Source organism: Eleutherodactylus coqui, chromosome 11 (assembly GCF_035609145.1).
Source record: "Eleutherodactylus coqui strain aEleCoq1 chromosome 11, aEleCoq1.hap1, whole genome shotgun sequence".
NCBI classification, from domain to species: Eukaryota; Metazoa; Chordata; class Amphibia; order Anura; family Eleutherodactylidae; genus Eleutherodactylus; species Eleutherodactylus coqui.
The window spans coordinates 110,000,417-110,020,369 of NC_089847.1; the positions used below are offsets into that span (position 1 = coordinate 110,000,417).

Sequence of the window (19,953 nt, forward strand, 5' to 3'; positions counted from 1 at the left end):
TGACACCAACTGGGTTGCAATTATAAAGCAGTAGGTGGAAGGACACGGAACCCGACATAAGAACAGAGATAAATTGTGGATGAGCGAGGATGATATTGCATCCCATGCTGAGTTACCTTGTTGGTGCGGCTTTATACGTTTTCTACTCAACAGAAGTAATCAAAAAAATATATTTGTATCCATAACATTTTCACATGTGTAATAACAGTCATGAAAATAATGTTATGGGACTACTATATACTATACAAGTGTAACTCCTCATGCACGTGGCAGGGAGCCTACAGGGAGGCCCTATGGCTCCGTAATAGAGAGTCATGGACACTCTTTGCCACCGTATGGCACCATATTGAGGAGGTATTGATCAAATCTACATAACATCACATCAATGGGGCATAGCAATTTTTTTCGGCTAGATTACATATAACAAAAAAGGCCTCTGTATGAAAGCAGAGGTACAATAGGCTCCATACATTTCTAGGGGTTCTGCATTATGGCACTGTACAACACGGTGCCTTAAACGGTTCGATAAAGTCTTCACCCAAGCACCACTGGATGAGACACCTTGTGCATAAGCAGCATTGAGTGGAGACCTCAGCTATGAAAGGAACAGTCTTGGTTTTCCGAGGCTGCATATATGTGAATACTCAACTTTGAAACCAATGGAGCTTTCGAGAAGGACTAATACCGGCACAGGTTTCGTGGGAGTCCAGTGACCAGACTCCCACCAATTCATGGTGGTATATCACAAGAACCATGCAGTTGTTCTTCTCTGCTGTCCATTTGATTCGCTGCTTGTTATCCTGGTTTTCAGCCGTTCAAGATGGCCGTTGCAATTTTCTATTTTGCTAATCCACATTGTGCACTGCTCTCCATTTGGCCAGTGCTGATCATGTGAACAGCAGTGGCCAATCAGAGAGCAGATGGGTAGTCTAACACTACCAATGCACTATGAGGATTAGGTAGTCAGAAGACTACATCAGCCATCTCCGAAAGCCAAAAACGGGACCCAAAACCGGCAAATCTGACAGACAGAAGGGGAGGAACAAGTGCAAGTTATATACCACCTGCCTCCTCTGGTCCCAGGACAGAACTCTGTCCCAAAACCATAAGGTCGCTTTAAATACTGTTTAGTGGTGGCACTTGTATAACGCAGCCGTTCTAATCATTTACGTGGTTCGGGGTCATCATAAGAGCAAAACGGTGAAAATGATACAGTGCCGGGTATGATGGATGCAAACGCGTCTGACGAACATCATTGACTATAATGAGGTCCATTGGGTTGCCATCATGGCGTTCCATCATGTTCCACAATTTTAAAAAAAATACATGTAGCAAAATTGGTGACCGACTCTCCAATGTAGAGGTGAGCAATCTGCCATAAATTACATGGAGCTCAGACCTGCCCCTGACAATTCCCTAAATGGCATTATATCCAATCTGGTGGTTTTCTATAATTCACCTTCAACCTTTTTTTTTCCCAACCAGTACGGTAATTAATTTTACCAATCAAGAAGCAGCTCACCCCTGTGACATCTGCTGCTTCCAACACCAGATTTCTGCTGGCGTCCGTCTCCTATAGTAGCAGGCATGAAAGCAGAATTGATATTTCCTTCGCGTAATTCTGCTTTAATAGCAAATTCATCAGTGTTGTTAGAGGAGCAACACAGATAGAGTCAAGTGCTTACATTTAATTAGGAGACAATAAGTGCGATGGCCACATGGAGGTTAATTGGGGTCACCGGGCAGCAACAGATCCTTACCTAACCAGTCATTAAACTTCTTAACCTCGGAAGGCAGTCCCAGCTCTGTGAAATCGCCTGTGTGCAGAAGGATGTCCCCGTATGGCATCTGGATACCATCTGTCCTGGAGTGTGTGTCAGAGACGCAGACAAAACGCGTGTGGCCGGCTGGTTTTGGAGTGTCATAAGGGATGGGGTCTACCCTAGAGCGGAGATAATTAAATGAGTGTTAGAACTTGGAGACAAGAGATAGAACAGCTGAAAAGGCAGAAAGCAAAGATCAAACGCAAATCGCAACAGGCACATTTCAGTAGTAGCTTCATGCAGAATGAACAGTATTATTTCAACCCAGTAGACTAAATCTATTCGAAAGTCATGTTAACAAAATACAATAAAATATGTACTTTTAAGTCATCTTGGGGAAGCAAGAGAAATATAACCCGTAGCTCGAACTAATGTAATGAATGGGCAGCTATGGAGTTATAGGAAGATGAGGTCACCATGACTAACGGACGTGACGTCACTATGGACAACATGTCCTACTGATTGCACATTGTTGACAATCCTACCATTGGCAACCTTCATTTAAGATTAAGACTATAATATTATATATATATATATATATATATATATATATATATATATATATATATATATATATACACACACATATCTATCTATCTATATATACACACATATATATATCTCAAAATTCCTTTTAATATAATACTCCTGAGCGGCAAATCCTTTGCAATCAACTATTGATAACCAATCGTGGGGACAGGTAATCGATAGTGTAGTCCCGGAAAAATCTTTTCATATTTGTAGCCATAAAATTAAAACTTTTGTCCTCAAAATACTCTTTATAATATAGAAGATACACTATCCTACCAAAAGTAATTGGACACCTGAGCAAGAATCAAAAGTAGTATTTATTTACATATGTTAATACTTAGTGGGGCTCCTTTGGCTCCAATGACATTGGATACTCTCCATGGTATACTTTCTACTAACATCTGATACACTTCAGCTGGTATTTCCCTCCATTCATCCTGTAAATGTCTGGTGAGTGCTCCTAAAGAAGATAAATTGGCCTTTCTACAGTGGTGCAAGAAGCGTCGTCTTTGGATAGTTGAGCGATGGAAGAACGTTCTATGGAGTGATGAATTGCGCAACTCTATTTCAAATCAGATGGATGTACCTGGGTGTGGAGGACGTCTAACCTTCTACCTAAGTGTGTCGTGCTAACAGTTAATTACGGTGAAGGTTCTGTAATGGTCTGGGGATGTTTTATATGGCATGGTCTCGGTGCGTTTGTTGTAGCGGCAAGAACCATGAACACGGAGGCATAACCTGACATTCTAGACAATAATATGCTGCTCACAATGTGGCAATACTCTGGAAATGGTCGGCCATACTTACAACAAGACAACGCACGTTATCACACATCCAATGCTGTTTTACATTGGTTTGAGGATATAGATGTTCCATGATTGACTGGCTGCACAGAGTGCCGACCTGAACCTACTGGACAACTTTGGGATGAACTGGAACCTAAGGTAAGGAAATATGAACGGCGTCATCTTCTTCAGAGAACCCGCTAGCAGGGTGAATGGAGGGAAATATCAGTTGAAGTATATCAGACGTTAGTAGAACGTATACCACGGAGAGTGTCCAATGACAAGTTGGTCAAAGAAGCCCCACTAAGTATTAACATATGGAAATAAACACTACTATTGATTCTTGCTCAGGTCTGCAATTACTTTTGGTAGGATAGTGTATATAGCGCACCACGCTATGAACTGCTTGTATGTAGATTTCTTCCTGCAGATTGGAGCATACAAGAGGTGAATACATGGGAGGAATCTGCTGTGGGATGTTCATGGTTATTAGCTTTGAGGAAGGGGTTAGGGTGCAACAGAAACAACCAGTGGCAGCTCTATTCGGACTACTGCGGGCAAAACTCAAAACTAGATTCCCCCAGTTGCATTCCGGACCCAAACCCAATGTGGTTGGCTCCTAGGTTTTGAAGCTGGCTTCTAGGCCTGACTATTTTGTCCAGGCTAGTGTTACATATAATCTACTTTATTCCCATTCTCCTAGGATATGGCACAGGTACTAAAGTTTATTGCTACTTTATTCTACTTCACCAGCATTATTCTTTATAGAAAGTCATCTGCATTTATTAGGATTTTGGAAAATATGAAAGAAATGCATAATTGCATTTTGTGCTCAGAGAAAGCTATTGGGACTTCATTAAACTGCTTTTAATCTCCAGCATCCGACTTTTGTATTTGTTATTATGCAAGGCTCAAGTTAACTCGGTGCTAGAGAAGCCAATGGTTACAGAACACAGGAGCATGGATCACATTTCACTGCGGCGAACCAAACATCTGCACTGAGATCTGTCACAGACACATGAAACTATTCTGGTGGAAGCCGCTTAGGAAATGTACAAAAATGAATTCCGAGAGATTTATGGGAAAGAGTAATATGCAGCATATATTTACATATATTTATACACAAACAGGCAGCAAGAAGGATCGGAGGAGGAAAAGGAGACAACTCCAGTGCAGAATTAAGGAGTCCTTTGGGCACGGTTGGTTGTTGACTACAACGGGTTGACCATGCAGCCTACGGAGAAAGTCAAGTGGAGCCAATAGGTGGTAAAGTAGAACGCTTTTTTTTATCGTACCGCTATATGGAAGCAGTGAATGTATCTCAGCAGATTGGCACTTTGTGAGAACAAGAAATTTTGCTAACAACTAGAGATGAGCGAACGTACTCGTTTAGGGCGATTTCGCACTCGAGCACCGCTTTTTTTCGAGTAACTGACTACTCAGGTGAAAAGATTCGGGGGGCGCCGGGGGTGAGCGGGGGGTTGCAGAGTTGAGTGGGGGTGGGGGGAGAGAGAGAGAGCTCCCCCCTGTTCCCCACTGCTACCCCCCGCTCCACCATGCCGCCCCCCGGCGCCCCCGAATCTTTTCGCCCGAGTAGTCAGTTACTCGACAAAAGCGGTGCTCGATTGCGAAATAGCCCTAAACGAGTACGTTCGCTCATCTCTACTAACAACCCTTTCGATTGCCGTACCGATGATCAACCAGCTGCCCAACAAACAGATAAAACCAAGAAACGAGATATATAAAATAAAAAAAATGGCTGTGCTCAGATTGGTGCAAATCAACAGTAAGGCTAAAAAGAAGAAACAAAGGGGCAATAACCTTGTGTGGTGAGAACTGTCTCAATTCGGGGCAGGTCACCATATCGCCAGCCTGGCAGGCCTGAAGCCTCATGTCCAGGGGCGGATGGATTTGTGGGAGATTGCAGATGTAATGGATGTTAGCCGATGCACTGTGGATCATCCGCACAGAAAAAAAAAATCCACAACCCCACCTCCCAGCCTTTCCCCACCTCCCTAATTGATTTTAACCTTTAAAACTGCAGTGCATCCGCAATTGTATTTGCGGATTCACTGCGGATCATCTACACCCATTGACTTTCACTGAGCCAGTCTGCACAGAATCCACACTGAAATGGAACATGCTGCGATTTGTTTTCCGCACCAATCGGTCCGCAAATCTAATCCGCATGCTTAAATCCAGTTGCGGATGCCAATGCTTCCCTGTGGGCACCTTGAATTGCGGATCTATCGTGCGTGTGACCCTTGCGGATTCCGCAAATGAAATCCGCCCGTGGACATGAGGCCTTATGTGAACCTTTTCTTCTTGTATAAACATTTAGATAGTGGGAGGATACCACATCGCTTCACGACATCCACTCAAGGGATGCGCCAACTTCCCACACCATGACCACACAAGACCGGGATTGAAAACAAGAGCAAAACAGAAAAAAAAAACTAAAAAGACAGGGGATCAGGGATGACCTCCAATATAGGTCGGCATGTGATAGTGAGTAAAATGTATAAACCACACTTACTTCATTAGGGGAAGGCGGGGGGGACCTTCGCTCTTATGCCTCAATAAGCCCCTAAGTAAGGCACACCTGGATCTAGGGTGTTATAGAGGAATAAGGGCAAAGGTTAGCCCCCCTCATCCCCTAATGAAGTGTTTTATACCCTTTACTCCCTATCACATGCTGATTTGTATTGGAAGCAATCCCCGAGCACCTGTTTTCTTTCATTTTTTTCTGTTTTGCTCTTATAACCCAGAAATAGCGAAGTACCCTTATGACATTTTCATTTTAGGTGGATCTCTTCTTCAAGCTCCAGGGCTTTACTTCTTCAACACAAATCACTGATCCTCCATGTTTTCTGTTGGAACACTCCCACTTAGGTTAACAGGTACGAGCATTAAATGGTTATTCCGGCCTTCTTTCACTGATGACCCCTGGATAGGCCATCAGTAGTTGATAGACTATCAGTGGATCGCCCGAACTGCTGTCACTGCAACAGGTAGGACATGTGTCATCAGTGGGCAGTGCCGGCTTCACTCCCGCTGAAATCAATGGAAGCACAGTCCCTATACTTTCTGCTCAGGACACGATGTAATGTGACGTGTCAACAAGGGTCCTGAGGAGACGCACCGTTGACCAGGGAGCTGCCTTTGTTTTGGCCAATTCAAAAAACGATACAGTGTTGAGTAAACTTTTGAAAGTTTCAGTTCAGACTCCTTACCAAAACTCAACCGGAACCTCACCAGTACCCCTGAAACTAAGAACAATACTTAGCACTGCTGCCTTTCAGCATGAGGGTCCTAGGTTCAAATCTGGCCAAGGACAACATCTGTATGAGTATATGTGTGGGTTTCTACAGACAGACTCCATAGAGATGTTGCCCTTTGAAACCTAGAACCCCTGTGCTGAAAGGCAACAGTACTAACCCTTGAGCCACCATGCTTTGTCTTTCTCCCTCCTCCTCCCCAAGGAGAGGAGGAGGATAAGAAGGTAGAGAAGGAGAGGTGATGGAGTTTTAGTGAGTTGCAATTCAGGACAAACGAAAGTTTTAGCGAATTCGACCGAAATAGGGATCAACTGTTTCGGTTCGCTCAACACTAAAGATATACTTTCATATGAAATATTTCCATCTTCGGTATCTTAAAGGGCTTGCCCAGTTTAGAAAAAAAACATTAGGGCATATTGAGTTACAGATGTAGCAAAGTTGAACTTGACACTTACCGCATTAAGTTCTGTGCCGCAGTTTATTCACTTTTACATCAGCTTTACTTGTGTTAAGGTAACTTGTTGCAGCGAGTTATCACACTTTAGTTAAACTTTGCTACATCTATAATATAGAGGCCGTCCCTAATTTGGGATTTCCAGCTGTCTCCGTGGACTTCTCAATACGTCCATCAATTACAAAAGACAGCCTATTGATTTTACAGCGCAGCATACAACGCCTCTTTTCTTCCGTGTTTATGGGGGCTCCTTCGGACGATCATATGCGTTTTTGCACACACCTCAGTGCAACATATCTGCGAGATGTACGAGGCTTTAAATGGCTATTTAGCCTAATGTGCTTTTTTTTTTTTTTTGCACGGAATTGTGCATCTGTGTGCACCGCCCATAGACTTCTATGGTGACCCTTGCGCACAAAAATAGAGCAAGTCCAAAAAAAGGGTATGGCAGCAAACCCATTGAAATCAAAGAGCTCTATGGCCTGCGCATTGTGTGCGTAAATTATTCTGCGTATTTATGCACCAATGTCCCCATAGAAGTCAATGTGGGGGGTGCAATACGCAAGAAAGACTGGGTAACTGCACTGCAAAAAGAATACATCTGGAACTAATTAGCTATTTCAATCGGGGTCTTTGTTTGCCGCGGGCAAATAAACATGCCCTGCATGGCCAAAAATACGCTGATGCGCTTGCAAGAAAGCATTTTTCGCTCCACAAAAACGCAGCATCCAGGCGCGCAAAAATACACTTACGCTCGTCTGAAGCCGTCCTAATAGAAAGGGATCGGCCAAAGCGGACATCCCCTTCAAATCTAAAGTCTTTCACATTTTATTTGGAATATACATTATACTCTAAATTATTCCACATCTCACTTCAAAGACCGAGACCACCGGCAAAGACCGCCAAAGAGCCGCTCCTGTGATTTAGCACTTTACCCCTTTTATGTATTTAGAGCGCTCTCTACCAGGGAGCAGAAGCCATTTGGTCAGAGATAAGTATGGCTACCGTGGCTCATTAGGTCCAAGGCAATCAATATAACAATTCTTGCGTGATCGATACTTCAGTTCTCAGGATGAAAGAGCAGTTACATTTCATTACGAGGAAATCACAAATGTGCATCAGGTTTCTGCACTAATGGAATCATTTCCCAGCGGAGCCCTTTACATTAGTGCAGGCGTGAAATCCGGTATATTTACACTCCTATTTTTAAATATAAGGGGTAAGACAATGCTAATTAACCAAAAATATCACGGGCCAAGTGGAAAAGACTATCGGGCCTTATTCACATATCAAGTGGGATTTTGGTAAGTGGAAAGCGGACTGATTTCACTGCAAATTGATGTGCATTTTTCATAGTTTTTGTTCAGTACTTGCGTTTTTAAAATGCGTCATCCGAATGCAATCTGTTTTTCATGTGCATAAAAAAAAAGTAAAAACTAAAACTCCCATTAAAAGTCAATGGGTACGCAAAAAAAAGGAATATTTTCCGCTGTAGATCAGCACCAAAAATCTGTATCAAAATCTGTGTCGTTTGGTATAAATTTTGAAGTGGACCCACAGCAGATTTCAACTCTTCAATTGAACGGGTTAAGTCTGTTGTTCAAAACAGCATCAAAATCCACACCAATGGTGCAAATTGTGCTGCGGATTCTTCCTCTGCTGAACATACCACTAAAGCGTACCCGAGTTTTCCACAACATATACCAGGTTCTCCTTGCCCTCTCATTAATTACTGCTGTTTGCACCCGTTTCATGTCAGCAGGTTCTGATTTTCAGGTGGTCTTCCCCATTTTTCTGTTGCCGTATTTGCAATCCACTTTCAGGCAGGGAGAATGTCACAAACCTAACATTCTGGCTGTAGTTCACTGTCCTGCACTTCCTTTCCCTCACTTCCCATGCTGAATTGTGCTGCGTCTGCTCCAATCATCAGTATCTGAGTTCCTGCCCTTCTGCTTCCCCAAGATTCAGACATACTGGCCAAGTGGCTAGTTAACCTAATATAATGTGCACATGCACACACACACATGCTGTAACAGCAGGAGAGACAAATTATGGAAACTGCAGACACTGTGTAAACATATCGGTCAGCCTGTTAGTGCAGGGGAGCTACATTTGAAGATAGTCCCTCTCCCACAGCTAAGAAACCTGTCTAGCGGCCCACTTACTACAGAAGCTTAATGCCTAACAGCAGACAGTGGATTGCAGAAAAGCTGCAAGGGAGACCTCTAGTGGTAGCCACTTCAAACTTGATTTACAGTGGTAAAACAGCACCATTTTTAATGAAAGTATATTACAAGATTGATGACACACACACAGGCTATTGCGGAAGCATAAAGTTGTCTGAAAAGTTTGTGCCTGTTGAAAAGGTTTTCTTTAATGCAATATCAAAAATATCGCCCTAATCTCCCAGTATTTTCTTGCATTCTTCCAAGAAATCATTCCTTTGTGTTCCTATTTTACAAAAATTAATTTTGCATGTACGACTTTTATGATACAAGACTACACGACTTTAATATTAAATCTGATGGTTGCAATAACCACAGCTGTATGGAATCGTGCAAGAAGCGGTATTCCAATATAAACTGCTGGGCCTCCAAGGTAAAATAAAACCTTTGGTTTGGAGAAGTCCAGACTTCCTTATAAGACTGAATAAGGAAATTAGAGAGAGAATGAAGAAAGACGGAGAAAAGCTATGACGTTGGAGAAATGCAAACTCCATAACAAAGTCACAGCACCGCTGCCAGTCTGCGTCGGAGGGGATTTATATGGTGGCTGCACGCTTCTATGGGTTCTTTGTACAACTGATAGTAATGTAACACATTCAAGGACGGCTTGCTTTACCGTTATCCTCAACTTCCTTCTAGAAACCTTCTTTGCTTTCAACCTGCTGCGTTCTGTTATTTACCAGCCGGGCAAACAAGAATAAGCCACTATATATACACTAATAAAGCCGCGCTAATTATATTTACCGACAAGGCGGCCTCTTCTATATTATATTGTGTTTATTGGGGCAGTTTAATTCCTTGTATAAATATATACAGCTTGGAACTAAAATCTCTTCCTGGGATTTTTATTAGAAGGGTTTCTAAAGGGCATCCAGAGCAATTTAGGGGAGAGTCAGGTTGATGCTCAACTGTGTAAACTCGGCTTCCAAGACCGGACAGAAGGCAGTGACCTGTGCAATGTGCGTAGAGAGAGTCAACACTGCTTGTTTTCCTTTTTGTGAAATATATGGTAGGGTTGGATTTTTATCCGTTGGATTATAGGATCCTCCAGATCCACGTGGTGCCAAAAGTGTCTGGCAGTCACCACTGTCACTAGGCAGGTTAACCCTTTCCAATCCAATTTGTATCTTGGTTTTCCTAGGGGGCTTACTCTTTTTCTGCCGTTAACAATGGCGGCATCTGCTGGCTAAAGCTGCATGAGGTGACACGTTGGATAGGCTCCGACAGCAGAGAGGCTGGCAATATACAGTAAGAAAGCCTCAACGGACGTCTTCCAACATCGGAGCTGTACAGCCTTAAATCATGATGTCGTCAGACAGTGGATTGGAAAGGGTTAATGCAGTACTAAGTGAAAATAGTCATTGACCTGTCTCTTATTAATGGTTTGATTATGTCCAGGCTATTTTTATTGATGAGCCAGGATAGGTCATAGTAACATAATAACATAGTATGTAAGGCTGAATGAAGACAATGTCCATCTAGTTCAGCCTGTCTATCCTCCTATGTTGTTGATCCAGAGGAAGGCAAAAAAAAACAAGAGGCAGGAGCCAATTAGCCCATTTGGGGAAAAATTCCTTCTAGACTCCCTAATGGCAATCAGAGTAATCCCTGGATCAACCCCTAATAGTTCCTACCTGCCTGTATACCCGGATTAACAATTAACCTAAGATTTATATCCTGTAATATCCTTCCGCTCCAGAAAGACATCAAGTCCCCTTTAAACTTCTCTATGGATTTTGCCATCACCGCATCATCAGGCAGAGAGTTCCACAGTCTCACTGCTCTTACAGTAAAGAACCCTTTTCTGTGTTGGCGATGAAACTTGCTTTCTTCTAGATGTCATCGATAAGTGATCAACTGGGGTCCACTGATTGGGACCCCAGCCGAACAGTTGCTCAGTAGCCCACTATGACTGGCAAAACACAGGACACGAAGAGGAAACAGATCACTCCGACCCCTGTGTAGTGTCCGGCGATGTAAATAAAATCAGTTGGAGGTGCCCCTGAATTTAACAGCACTGGCCTCTACGCAGGGGTCGGTGCTATCAGCATCCACTCCATGCCCGCTGTTTTGATAATGACCATGGGTGCCCAAGCAGTTGTTTGGCCAGGGTCCTGAGCGGCGTGCTTGCCCCTCCTCAGTGTGCAGTATTTTTCTGGCTTAGTCTGTGAGGGGCCTATGACGTGGGTCAGAAGCGGTGTTGTGTCTCCTTAAGGAGAGCACCCAAACAGTCTGTCTGTGCATGGTTTCTGGCTTGGTTTAATATTTCCAATCATTGAGGACCTGTTATAAATTCACTTTGAATTGAAGGAATTCTGCCATCCAATAGATGGCGCTGTAGAGGTATTTTTCCATTTTTCTTATTTGCATAAAAATGGATGACTTATCTTTAGGATATATTATCAATATCAGATTGAAAGGGGTCCATTTTCCAAAACCCCTGTCAATTAACTTTTTGAAGGAGCCTACACTCAACTGAACTTTTGTTCAGTTGAGTGTAGCCGCCTCTTCACTGTATACCAGGTATAGCATCATACATAGTAAAGTGGATATGCCTGGTCTTGCAGCTCAATTCCATTTACTTGGATGGGACTGAACTGCAAAAATGCCATGTGACCGATGACCGTGGTGTCACAGGCTCGAAGAAGAGGCGCTCGCTTGAGTGCTGCAACCTCCTTCAAATATATGATTGGCAGGGGTAAGGGGAATTAGGATAGATCATCAATATCCATGTCTCAGAAAAGCCTTAAAAATGTATTAACTAAGCTTCTTTTACATAGCAACATGGTATGTTGAGCCTATTCCCACCCCCAATGTTGATCCAAAGAAAGGCAAAAAAAACCCAATGAGGTAGAAACCAATTTTCTTCATCTAAGGGGAAAAAAAGTCCTTCCCGACTCCAATCTGGCAATTGGAATAATCCCCGGATCACCGACCCTTCTAAAGTAATCAGTGACTATAATATGTTATATTGTATCACTCCTTTGTACCCGCTGAAGCTCTGATATGTCCTTCTTGAGTACCAGTGCCCAAAACTGTCCACAATATTCCATGTGTGGTCTGACCAGTGACTTGTAAAGAGGAAAAACAATGTTCTTGTCATGCGCCCCTAGACTTCCTTTGATGGACCCCATGATCCTATTTGCCTGGCAGCAGCTGCCTGACACTGGTTGCTCTAGTTAAGTTTACAGCTAACTAAAACCCCCAAGTCCTTTTCCATGTCCGTGTTCCCCAGTGGTTTCCCATTTAGTGTGTAATGATGACATGTATTTCCTCTGCCCGAGTGCAGAACCTTACATTTATCAGGGTTAAACCTCATTTGCCCCTTTTCTGCCCATTTTTATATTTTTCAGAGGCCATTTTTCTAAAAGTGACAACAGATCTTCTTTAGAAGATGAAGATCTTTAAATAAATTCCCCTCTGCTACATCTATAGATACCCCAGAGGTATATGAACAAGTAGGATGACAATACACAACCCTTCCACCTGTATTCTGGAGGACATCTCTCCATTGACAGGCACGGTCATGGGCATTATGTCCGCCCTGTTGTTGGAATTAATTTGTGTCAATCCATAGAACACATGTTAAGCGCCATAAACCTCCTTTCTTTAAGAACCTAGTTAGGAGATCTACGCCGAGACATACACACGGCACACGGTTTTCTGGCAGGGTAAGAGACATCATATCTGTAGAGGTGAAATTTCCCATTGACATTCCTGACAGCGAATGTGCTGCAATGCATTGCAGATCTCGTGAAAGGCAACAGGTTCATTTCCACAAGAGGCAGGTGAATATATTTACTGCTCTCAGCAGACAGCGCCGCAGCCATCCTTGACAGCGATGGAAACAGACAGATGCTGAAACGGAATCGATCTTTATAATGGCGAGCAGGCTGCAGTTATCTTCCTGACTTCAAGGCTAGCATCAAAAATAACACCCAATCTCCTTCCAGTCGTCTGAAGAAAGTGGCTAATATAAAATCGAGATGATACATGTTACCTAGGGGGTCATTTATAATTACCCTGCTTTAGGTAGAGATGTATTAGCTTGATGACCATTATAGACATAGGACCCGATTTATTACAAGGGTTTTCCAGGACTAAACTATTGATGGTAGGATAGGTCATCAATAGTTGATCGGTGGGGTTCCGCCACTCAGGATCTAACCAAGAGCGGTACTACGACTGCATCAGTCCATACAAGGCACAGCGTCATACCTCGTATAGCAACTGTGCTTGGTTTAGCAGCGAAAGGCCTCTCAGGCAAGACCGTCAATCAAAATACCACAGGGAAGACCGCTGTACCCTCTGGGGCTACTGGTCACAGGAGTACGGGTACAGGAAACCATAAGGGCGAAGAACTGGTTGCAGAGCTTGCCTGGCGCCTTACACCAAGAGAGCCGACACTCCTATTGACTCATTGACTTAACATAAGCACACCATATGAGGTAAACGCTCAGCTTGTCCTCTCGGTTTACTCCGCTTTATCTCTACAGCATCACAATACTTCTGCTGTGTCCACTGCCTTATATCTGCCTGCCGAAGGCTTACTAACTACGTCATTTTAGAGCAGGGGCCCCTCCGCCTTGCATTTTTTTGGCCATACATTCAGCACCTGGAGGCGCTATACAATTTTGAAGTGACCGTAACAACGAAAAACTAAAATATATTCATGTCATATACCTCTTAACTTTCAAATCAACCGTTCAACTTATACATTCTTATAAGGTCCACCAGACCCCATCAGAGCAGCTCAATCCCATTCACTTGAATGGGACTAAGCTGCTTTCATGCCTTTTGACCACTGAACAGGACGTCAAATGCCCCAGAAGAGGCCATTGTGCTCACCTGAGTGCCGTAGCCTCTTCAATCTGTTGATCAGCAAGGGTCCCGAGTAGCAGACCTACACCGATCAACTATTGATAACCAACTATCAATAGTTTAGTCCTGGAAAACCCCTTTAAGACAGGCGTTTCCCACGTCTGTCTTAATGTGAAGTACACTGGCGTAAGATGCACCCAATTTATTTAAAAAACGCATGTCCCCCCCCCCAAAAAAAATGGGGGTTCCCATGGCAAAAAACTAAATCTACACCATCAGTTCGCAACACATTTGTGGCTACAATGTGATGTAAATTAAGAGTAAATCTGTCAAGTCGTAGGAGGCCACGCCACTTCCACATTTTGGAAAAGTGCCATGTGGGGCCTAAAAATTAAAAAAGTTGCAAATAATTGTGCAAAAAAGGCACATACCAAAATTTGCAACCTCTTTTGTGCCAGAAATCGGTCTAAAGTGTCTTGATTAATTCTCCAATAGTTTATAGGGTATTACAAAAATGCTGCACAATGCTATGGCAGAGACCCAACCCACTGTTCATCGTGACTATTGTGTCTCAGAAAGAAAATATAATAAAGTATGGCAATAGGGGACATAAAGAATAGAAGGTAGGTATGTATATACTGCATATCATGTATGTGCCAAAATTTCTTCAATCCAGAGTCAGTGATATGTAAAATATTATCAGATATAATGGGTCATTCAGAAATAGCAGAGGCCTTCTGCACATCTTAGATCTATTTTCCACATCAGATATAGGAGTCTTTATAGATTTTGGGCGGCTGCAGGTTATGCTTGCAGCAGAATAGTGATAAGCTCTTGGAAGTACCAACCTTTCTGTACAGACACACGCTCATGTATATACAATAAAGCAAGCAATTACATCCCCTGTAACACTGTTCAACATGTTGGCCTCAATGATACATAATACCTATAAGCAGTAGTATCGTGCAGGCAAAGAAGTGGCAAACTTTAGTAACTTTGGTATAGTACATATTACTTTAGGCTCATGCCTCTATACTTTCTGTAAGGCTAATATGACTGATCTCTGAACGTGATCTAGCTTACTAGAATACGATGAAATCGCTACTCAAAGATGAATGTTCTGGGACACGTCTGCAAGTGAAGAACACGCATGTTGATTAGCTGGAGTTGGATTTTCTGTTACACAGGCTGGGAACAGCTTATGGAGATGAAGGATCGTTAGTACGATTGTTGGTCCCCATAGACCTTCTCTACATCTCCCTTTACATGAGGTCAGATGTACAGACTGACGATCAGCGAGCATTTTTATGCTTGCTCAAACTGAATGATCAAAGGGTAAACGAGTTTTCAGAAGAACGTTCGGGCCTAAAAATCAGCCCATGTGACCTATATTTCTGAAGAAGAGATAACCTAAAATCCATAGAATATCAATAGATTTATGAGCTGCTTTATTGTACCATCCTCAAATATTTTATGCTACCTCTAAAGGGCCAATCATCTGCCCAAACGTTCCTCTGAACTCTTGTTTACCAGTCAATTGGGCTATGAAGGACAGATGACCAGCCAACAAATGAGTGAATGCTTGTCTGTTCTATGATCATTGATGGTCTGTACATCTCATGTGAACAGGGAAATGTATAGTTGGTCTATATGGATGAATGATCATAAGCCAATTCTTGACCCACATAAAAGAATGCCGATTCAGCCATTCTAAGAGGGCCCTAAGAAATTATTTTCAAAACATGACTACACACACCGAAATGTACTTCAGTCAACTGATGTTAAGGTGTGATTGGCCATAGGGGACACTCTACAAGAAGCTCTGAGCATGAAATGACCGCTGTCGAGAGTTTGCCCATGTTTTGGCATACAGTAACAAGGAGCAACCATAAGGCCTCATGTCCACGGGGAAAATCAGATCCGCTGCAGATTCTCAATGTAGAATCTGCAGCGGGTCCCTCCTGCCCCGCGGACATGAGCGCCGAAAATAAGAATTTAAAAGTATTTACCATCCGGCGCGGGCGGAGAAGATCAGCTGTTCCTCACGGCCGGATCTTCATTTTCGGCCGGCGGATGAATTCCTGACGCCGGGCACATCCGCCGAGCCGAAGCAAGGAAGATGCGGCCGTGAGGAACAGCTGACCTTCCCCGCCCGCGCCGGATGGTAAATACTTTAAATTCCTATTTTAGGTCTCCCGCGGATCCGGACGGCTTCCATAGGCTTCAATAGAAGCCCGCGGGAGCCGTCCCCGCGGGAGACCCGCACGAAAATGGAGCATGGTCCGGATTTTTCCATGCTCCATTTTTTTTTAAATGCCTTTTATTGACGATCCGCGGGTATTTATCTACCCGCGGGTGGTCAATGCATCCCTATGGGATGCGGATCCGCATGCGGGAGATCCGCTGCGGATCTTAAATCATATTTTGCCCGTGGACATGAGCCCTTAGTCCAATGATTTCTGCAAGCCCCTCCAAGACCCATGTGCCTCTATTTTCTAAACCTGCAATTTGAGTTAAATATCTATTTAGGACAGGACTAGCCCATCGAGGTATCTACAAGCATCTACACAAGGTACTCCTGACTATTAAAATATGAAAAGTTCTACTTACATGTGGACATGAGGAGGCTGGAATCTGCTTTGGTTGATGTTATAGTGTGTGAACGCCTGGGTGGGATTGGAACTATATTCGTCCACCGTTACTGTCACTTTGCCTTGCGAGGGAATACCATGAGCCATCCTTCCTTCTTATAGACATGAGCAAATCACAGCGTACAGGAACAACAGAGGGAAGCAAGCATCATGTGTCCACCAACTACAAGTCCCGGTGATAGGGTCATCAACACTGCTGGAATCTAAAACAGATAGGAAAAAATGTTGTTACTCAAGCTGATATTTGATTGCCATTCATTTATGACCTGTTTCATTGGATGTTGAATCAAACTACATAATCAAACCAAACTAAAGCAACTTCTATAGTGAGAACCGTGTCAGGACAAAGGATGTTCTCAACAGGTTACACCCTGAGTGAAGAACCGAAAAACATACAGTTATAGAGTTAAAAGCCAAACACAAACCATCGTTCGTTGTCCGAAGCTATATGGAAAAACAACATGGTGGTCTAATTTATAGCTACTTATGACTTTTTTAGGTCACATGTTTCTGAGAACTCAAGTTATGGTGACTAAATAGGGTATTGACAAACAACCCTACCACATCTAGAACCCATATTGCAAATCATCTGAAATGGCCTAAAACCCTGTATAGTGTTATCAGAATCCTACACTGTACAGATGCAGAAATGATTGTTTAGTCAAGTGCTGAAGAAATGGAAGGCGACAAGATGGACATAGATGGATAACAATATGAAGAGGTACTCCCAATTTAGGAGCCAAGAGAACAATCTAAAAACAAACAATATCAGGGTAACGGGCTTAGGTTCAAAGACGGTGGATAGTCACAGGTCTGGGTCACAAACGAAGGTCCAGAATTGGAGTCACAGGCCATTGTCAGGCTCACAAGTAGACAATCAAAGGTATAACTATTGCAGTCAGGATGGTATTGAATACTCTGGTATCTGTTGGGTCTTAAGGGTTCATTCACACGGGTGTATCTGCTCTGTGAAATATTGCCACAAAGCAACTTAAAGGGAACCTGTCACGTTCCCATAGCACTATAAACTAAGTTATGGTGCCATTAGGGGAGGTGACAGGGAGTCGGGTGATGTATTTTTCATACCTGTCCCCTCCTGCGTTCCAGCGGCGTCCCCCTCTAAAGTTAGTGCTCGGCACGAAAATCTGACTTTTTCCTGAGTTCTGTGCACACTCTCCCATAGACGGGACTCTAAAAAGAGTTGGATTTTTGTGCCAGGTGAAGGGGACACCGCTGGATTGTAGGAGCAGGTGAGCATGAATAATACATCACACGACTCCTTGTCACCTTCCCTAACAGCAGCATAACTTAGTTTATATAGGGAAGTGACCGGTTCCCTTTAAAGGAACACTAAACACAAAAAAAAATTAAACGCTATCCCAACACTTCCTCCCTTCATCTCCTTTGATCATGTCGCTCCTCATCCCCCATCCCGCCCCCCCCCCCCTCTCTTCCTCGCTGTGCTGAATCTGGCTGCAATAAATATGGCTGCAGCAGGAGCCTCTCCCCACTGCTCAGTCTGTGTAGGACAAAAAAAAATATTTATGCTCTACCCCTTGGTTAAACCTTATTACATGGTTAGGCCTTCCTCCCTGGCCCAAAGTGCATTTTGATTTTTTAGTTAAGTGGTCCCTTAAGGGTGCATTCACACAAGCGAGTTTTCAATGGGTCTATTTACATGTGCAAATTTTCTCTCGCAGCCATGCTGAGAGATAGAAAAATCGTAACGTTTTCTATTTTTCTTGGAGTCCGCAGAAATCTAGCCAGTTGAGAAGAAAAAAGAAAAAAAAAAAAATCGCATTGCACTCACATGTACATTAGAGATGAGCGAACGTACTCATCCAAGCTTGATACTCGTTCGAGTACCACGCGATGTTCGAGTTACTTTCACTTTCATCTCTGAGACGTTAGCGCGCTTTTCTGGCCAATTGAAAGACAGGGAAGGCATTACAACTTCCCCCTGCGACGTTCAAGCCCTATACCACCCCCCTGCAGTGAGTGGCTGGCGAGATCAGGTGTCACCCGAGTATATAAATCGGCCCCTCCCGCGGCTCGCCACAGATGCATTCTGACAGAGATCAGGGAAAGTGTTGTTGGTGCCGGAGCTGCTATAGGGAGAGTGTTAGGATTGATTTTAGGCTTCAAGAACCCCAACGATCCTTCTTAGGGCCACATCTGACCGTGTGCAGTACTGTTGAGGCTGCTTTTTGCAGTGTTGCACATTTTTTTTTTTGTATATCGGCCATGCAGAGCATTGCGTCCTCAGTCTGCAGTAATTTTACATAGTATAGGGCCAGTAGTGCTGAGGCAGGGACAGTGAAAAAGGTGAAAGACATACACTGTCTATATAGGCAGTGGGCTTTTCCAAAAAAAATTGGGATAAAAAACATTCTATTTGGGCTGCCTGTGACCGTCCTGAGTGTACTGCGTCTCTGCTGGGGGTAGTAGTCCTAATTAATATGCAGCCAGCTAAGTGTTACAGCAGGCTTGCGCAAAATTCTTTCCTGGCTCTGCGTTGCCCGTTACATCACCGCTGTCATCCTGTCCAGAGGGAAAGTCTGCAGTTATTTTACATAGTCCAGGGCCAGTAGTGGTGAGGCAGGGACAGTGAAACAGATATACTGTCTATATAGGCAGTGGGGTTTTCCAAAAAAAATTTGGGAAAAAACATTCTATTTGGGCTGCCTGTGACCGTCCTGAGTGTACTGCGTCTCTGCTGGGGGTAGTAGTCCTAATTAATACGCAGCCAGCTAAGTGTTACAGCAGGCTTGCGCAAAATTCTTTCCTGGCTCTGCGTTGCCCGTTACATCACCGCTGTCATCCTGTCCAGAGGGAAACAGTCTGCAGTCATTTTACATAGTATAGGGCCAGTAGTGCTGAGGCAGGGACAGTGAAAAAGGTGAAAGACGTATACTGTCTATATAGGCAGTGGGCTTTTCCAAAAAAATTTGGGGAAAAAACTTTCTATTTGGGCTGCCTGTGACCGTCCTCAGTGTACTGCGTCTGTGCTGGGGGTAGTAGTCCTAATTAATACGCAGCCAGCTAAGTGTTACAGCAGGCTTGCGCAAAATTCTTTCCTGGCTCTGCTGTGCGTTCCGTAAGCGAAGTCAGCCTCCAACCACAGACCAATAAGCGTCACATTTAATTACAGCGTTCTGTTTCTGCACTACTGGTAATACACCATGCTGAGGGGTAGGGGTAGGCCTAGAGAACGTGGACGCGGGCGAGGACGCGGAGGCCCAAGTCAGGGTGTGGGCACAGGCCGAGCTCCTGATCCAGGTGTATCGCAGCCGACTGCTGCGGGATTAGGAGAGAGGCACGTTTCTGGCGTCCCCACATTCATCTCACAATGAATGGGTCCACGCGGTACACCTTTATTAGAAAA

At 43.7% G+C, this 19,953-nt stretch overlaps 1 protein-coding gene across 2 annotated transcripts in view; it reads right to left on the minus strand.

Annotated features, from left to right (window-relative positions):
- MPPED2 (metallophosphoesterase domain containing 2) overlaps positions 1-19,953 on the minus strand; it is a 170,643-nt gene that overhangs the window by 114,047 nt on the left and 36,643 nt on the right. For both annotated transcript variants that reach the window (XM_066583232.1, XM_066583233.1), the window contains exons 2-3: positions 16,528-16,771; positions 1,761-1,942 (exon numbers count right to left, since the gene is read on the minus strand). In XM_066583232.1, coding sequence (XP_066439329.1) covers positions 1,761-1,942; positions 16,528-16,655 — 310 coding nt within the window. In that variant the 5' untranslated portion in view covers positions 16,656-16,771. The remainder of the gene's footprint in view (positions 1-1,760; positions 1,943-16,527; positions 16,772-19,953) is intronic.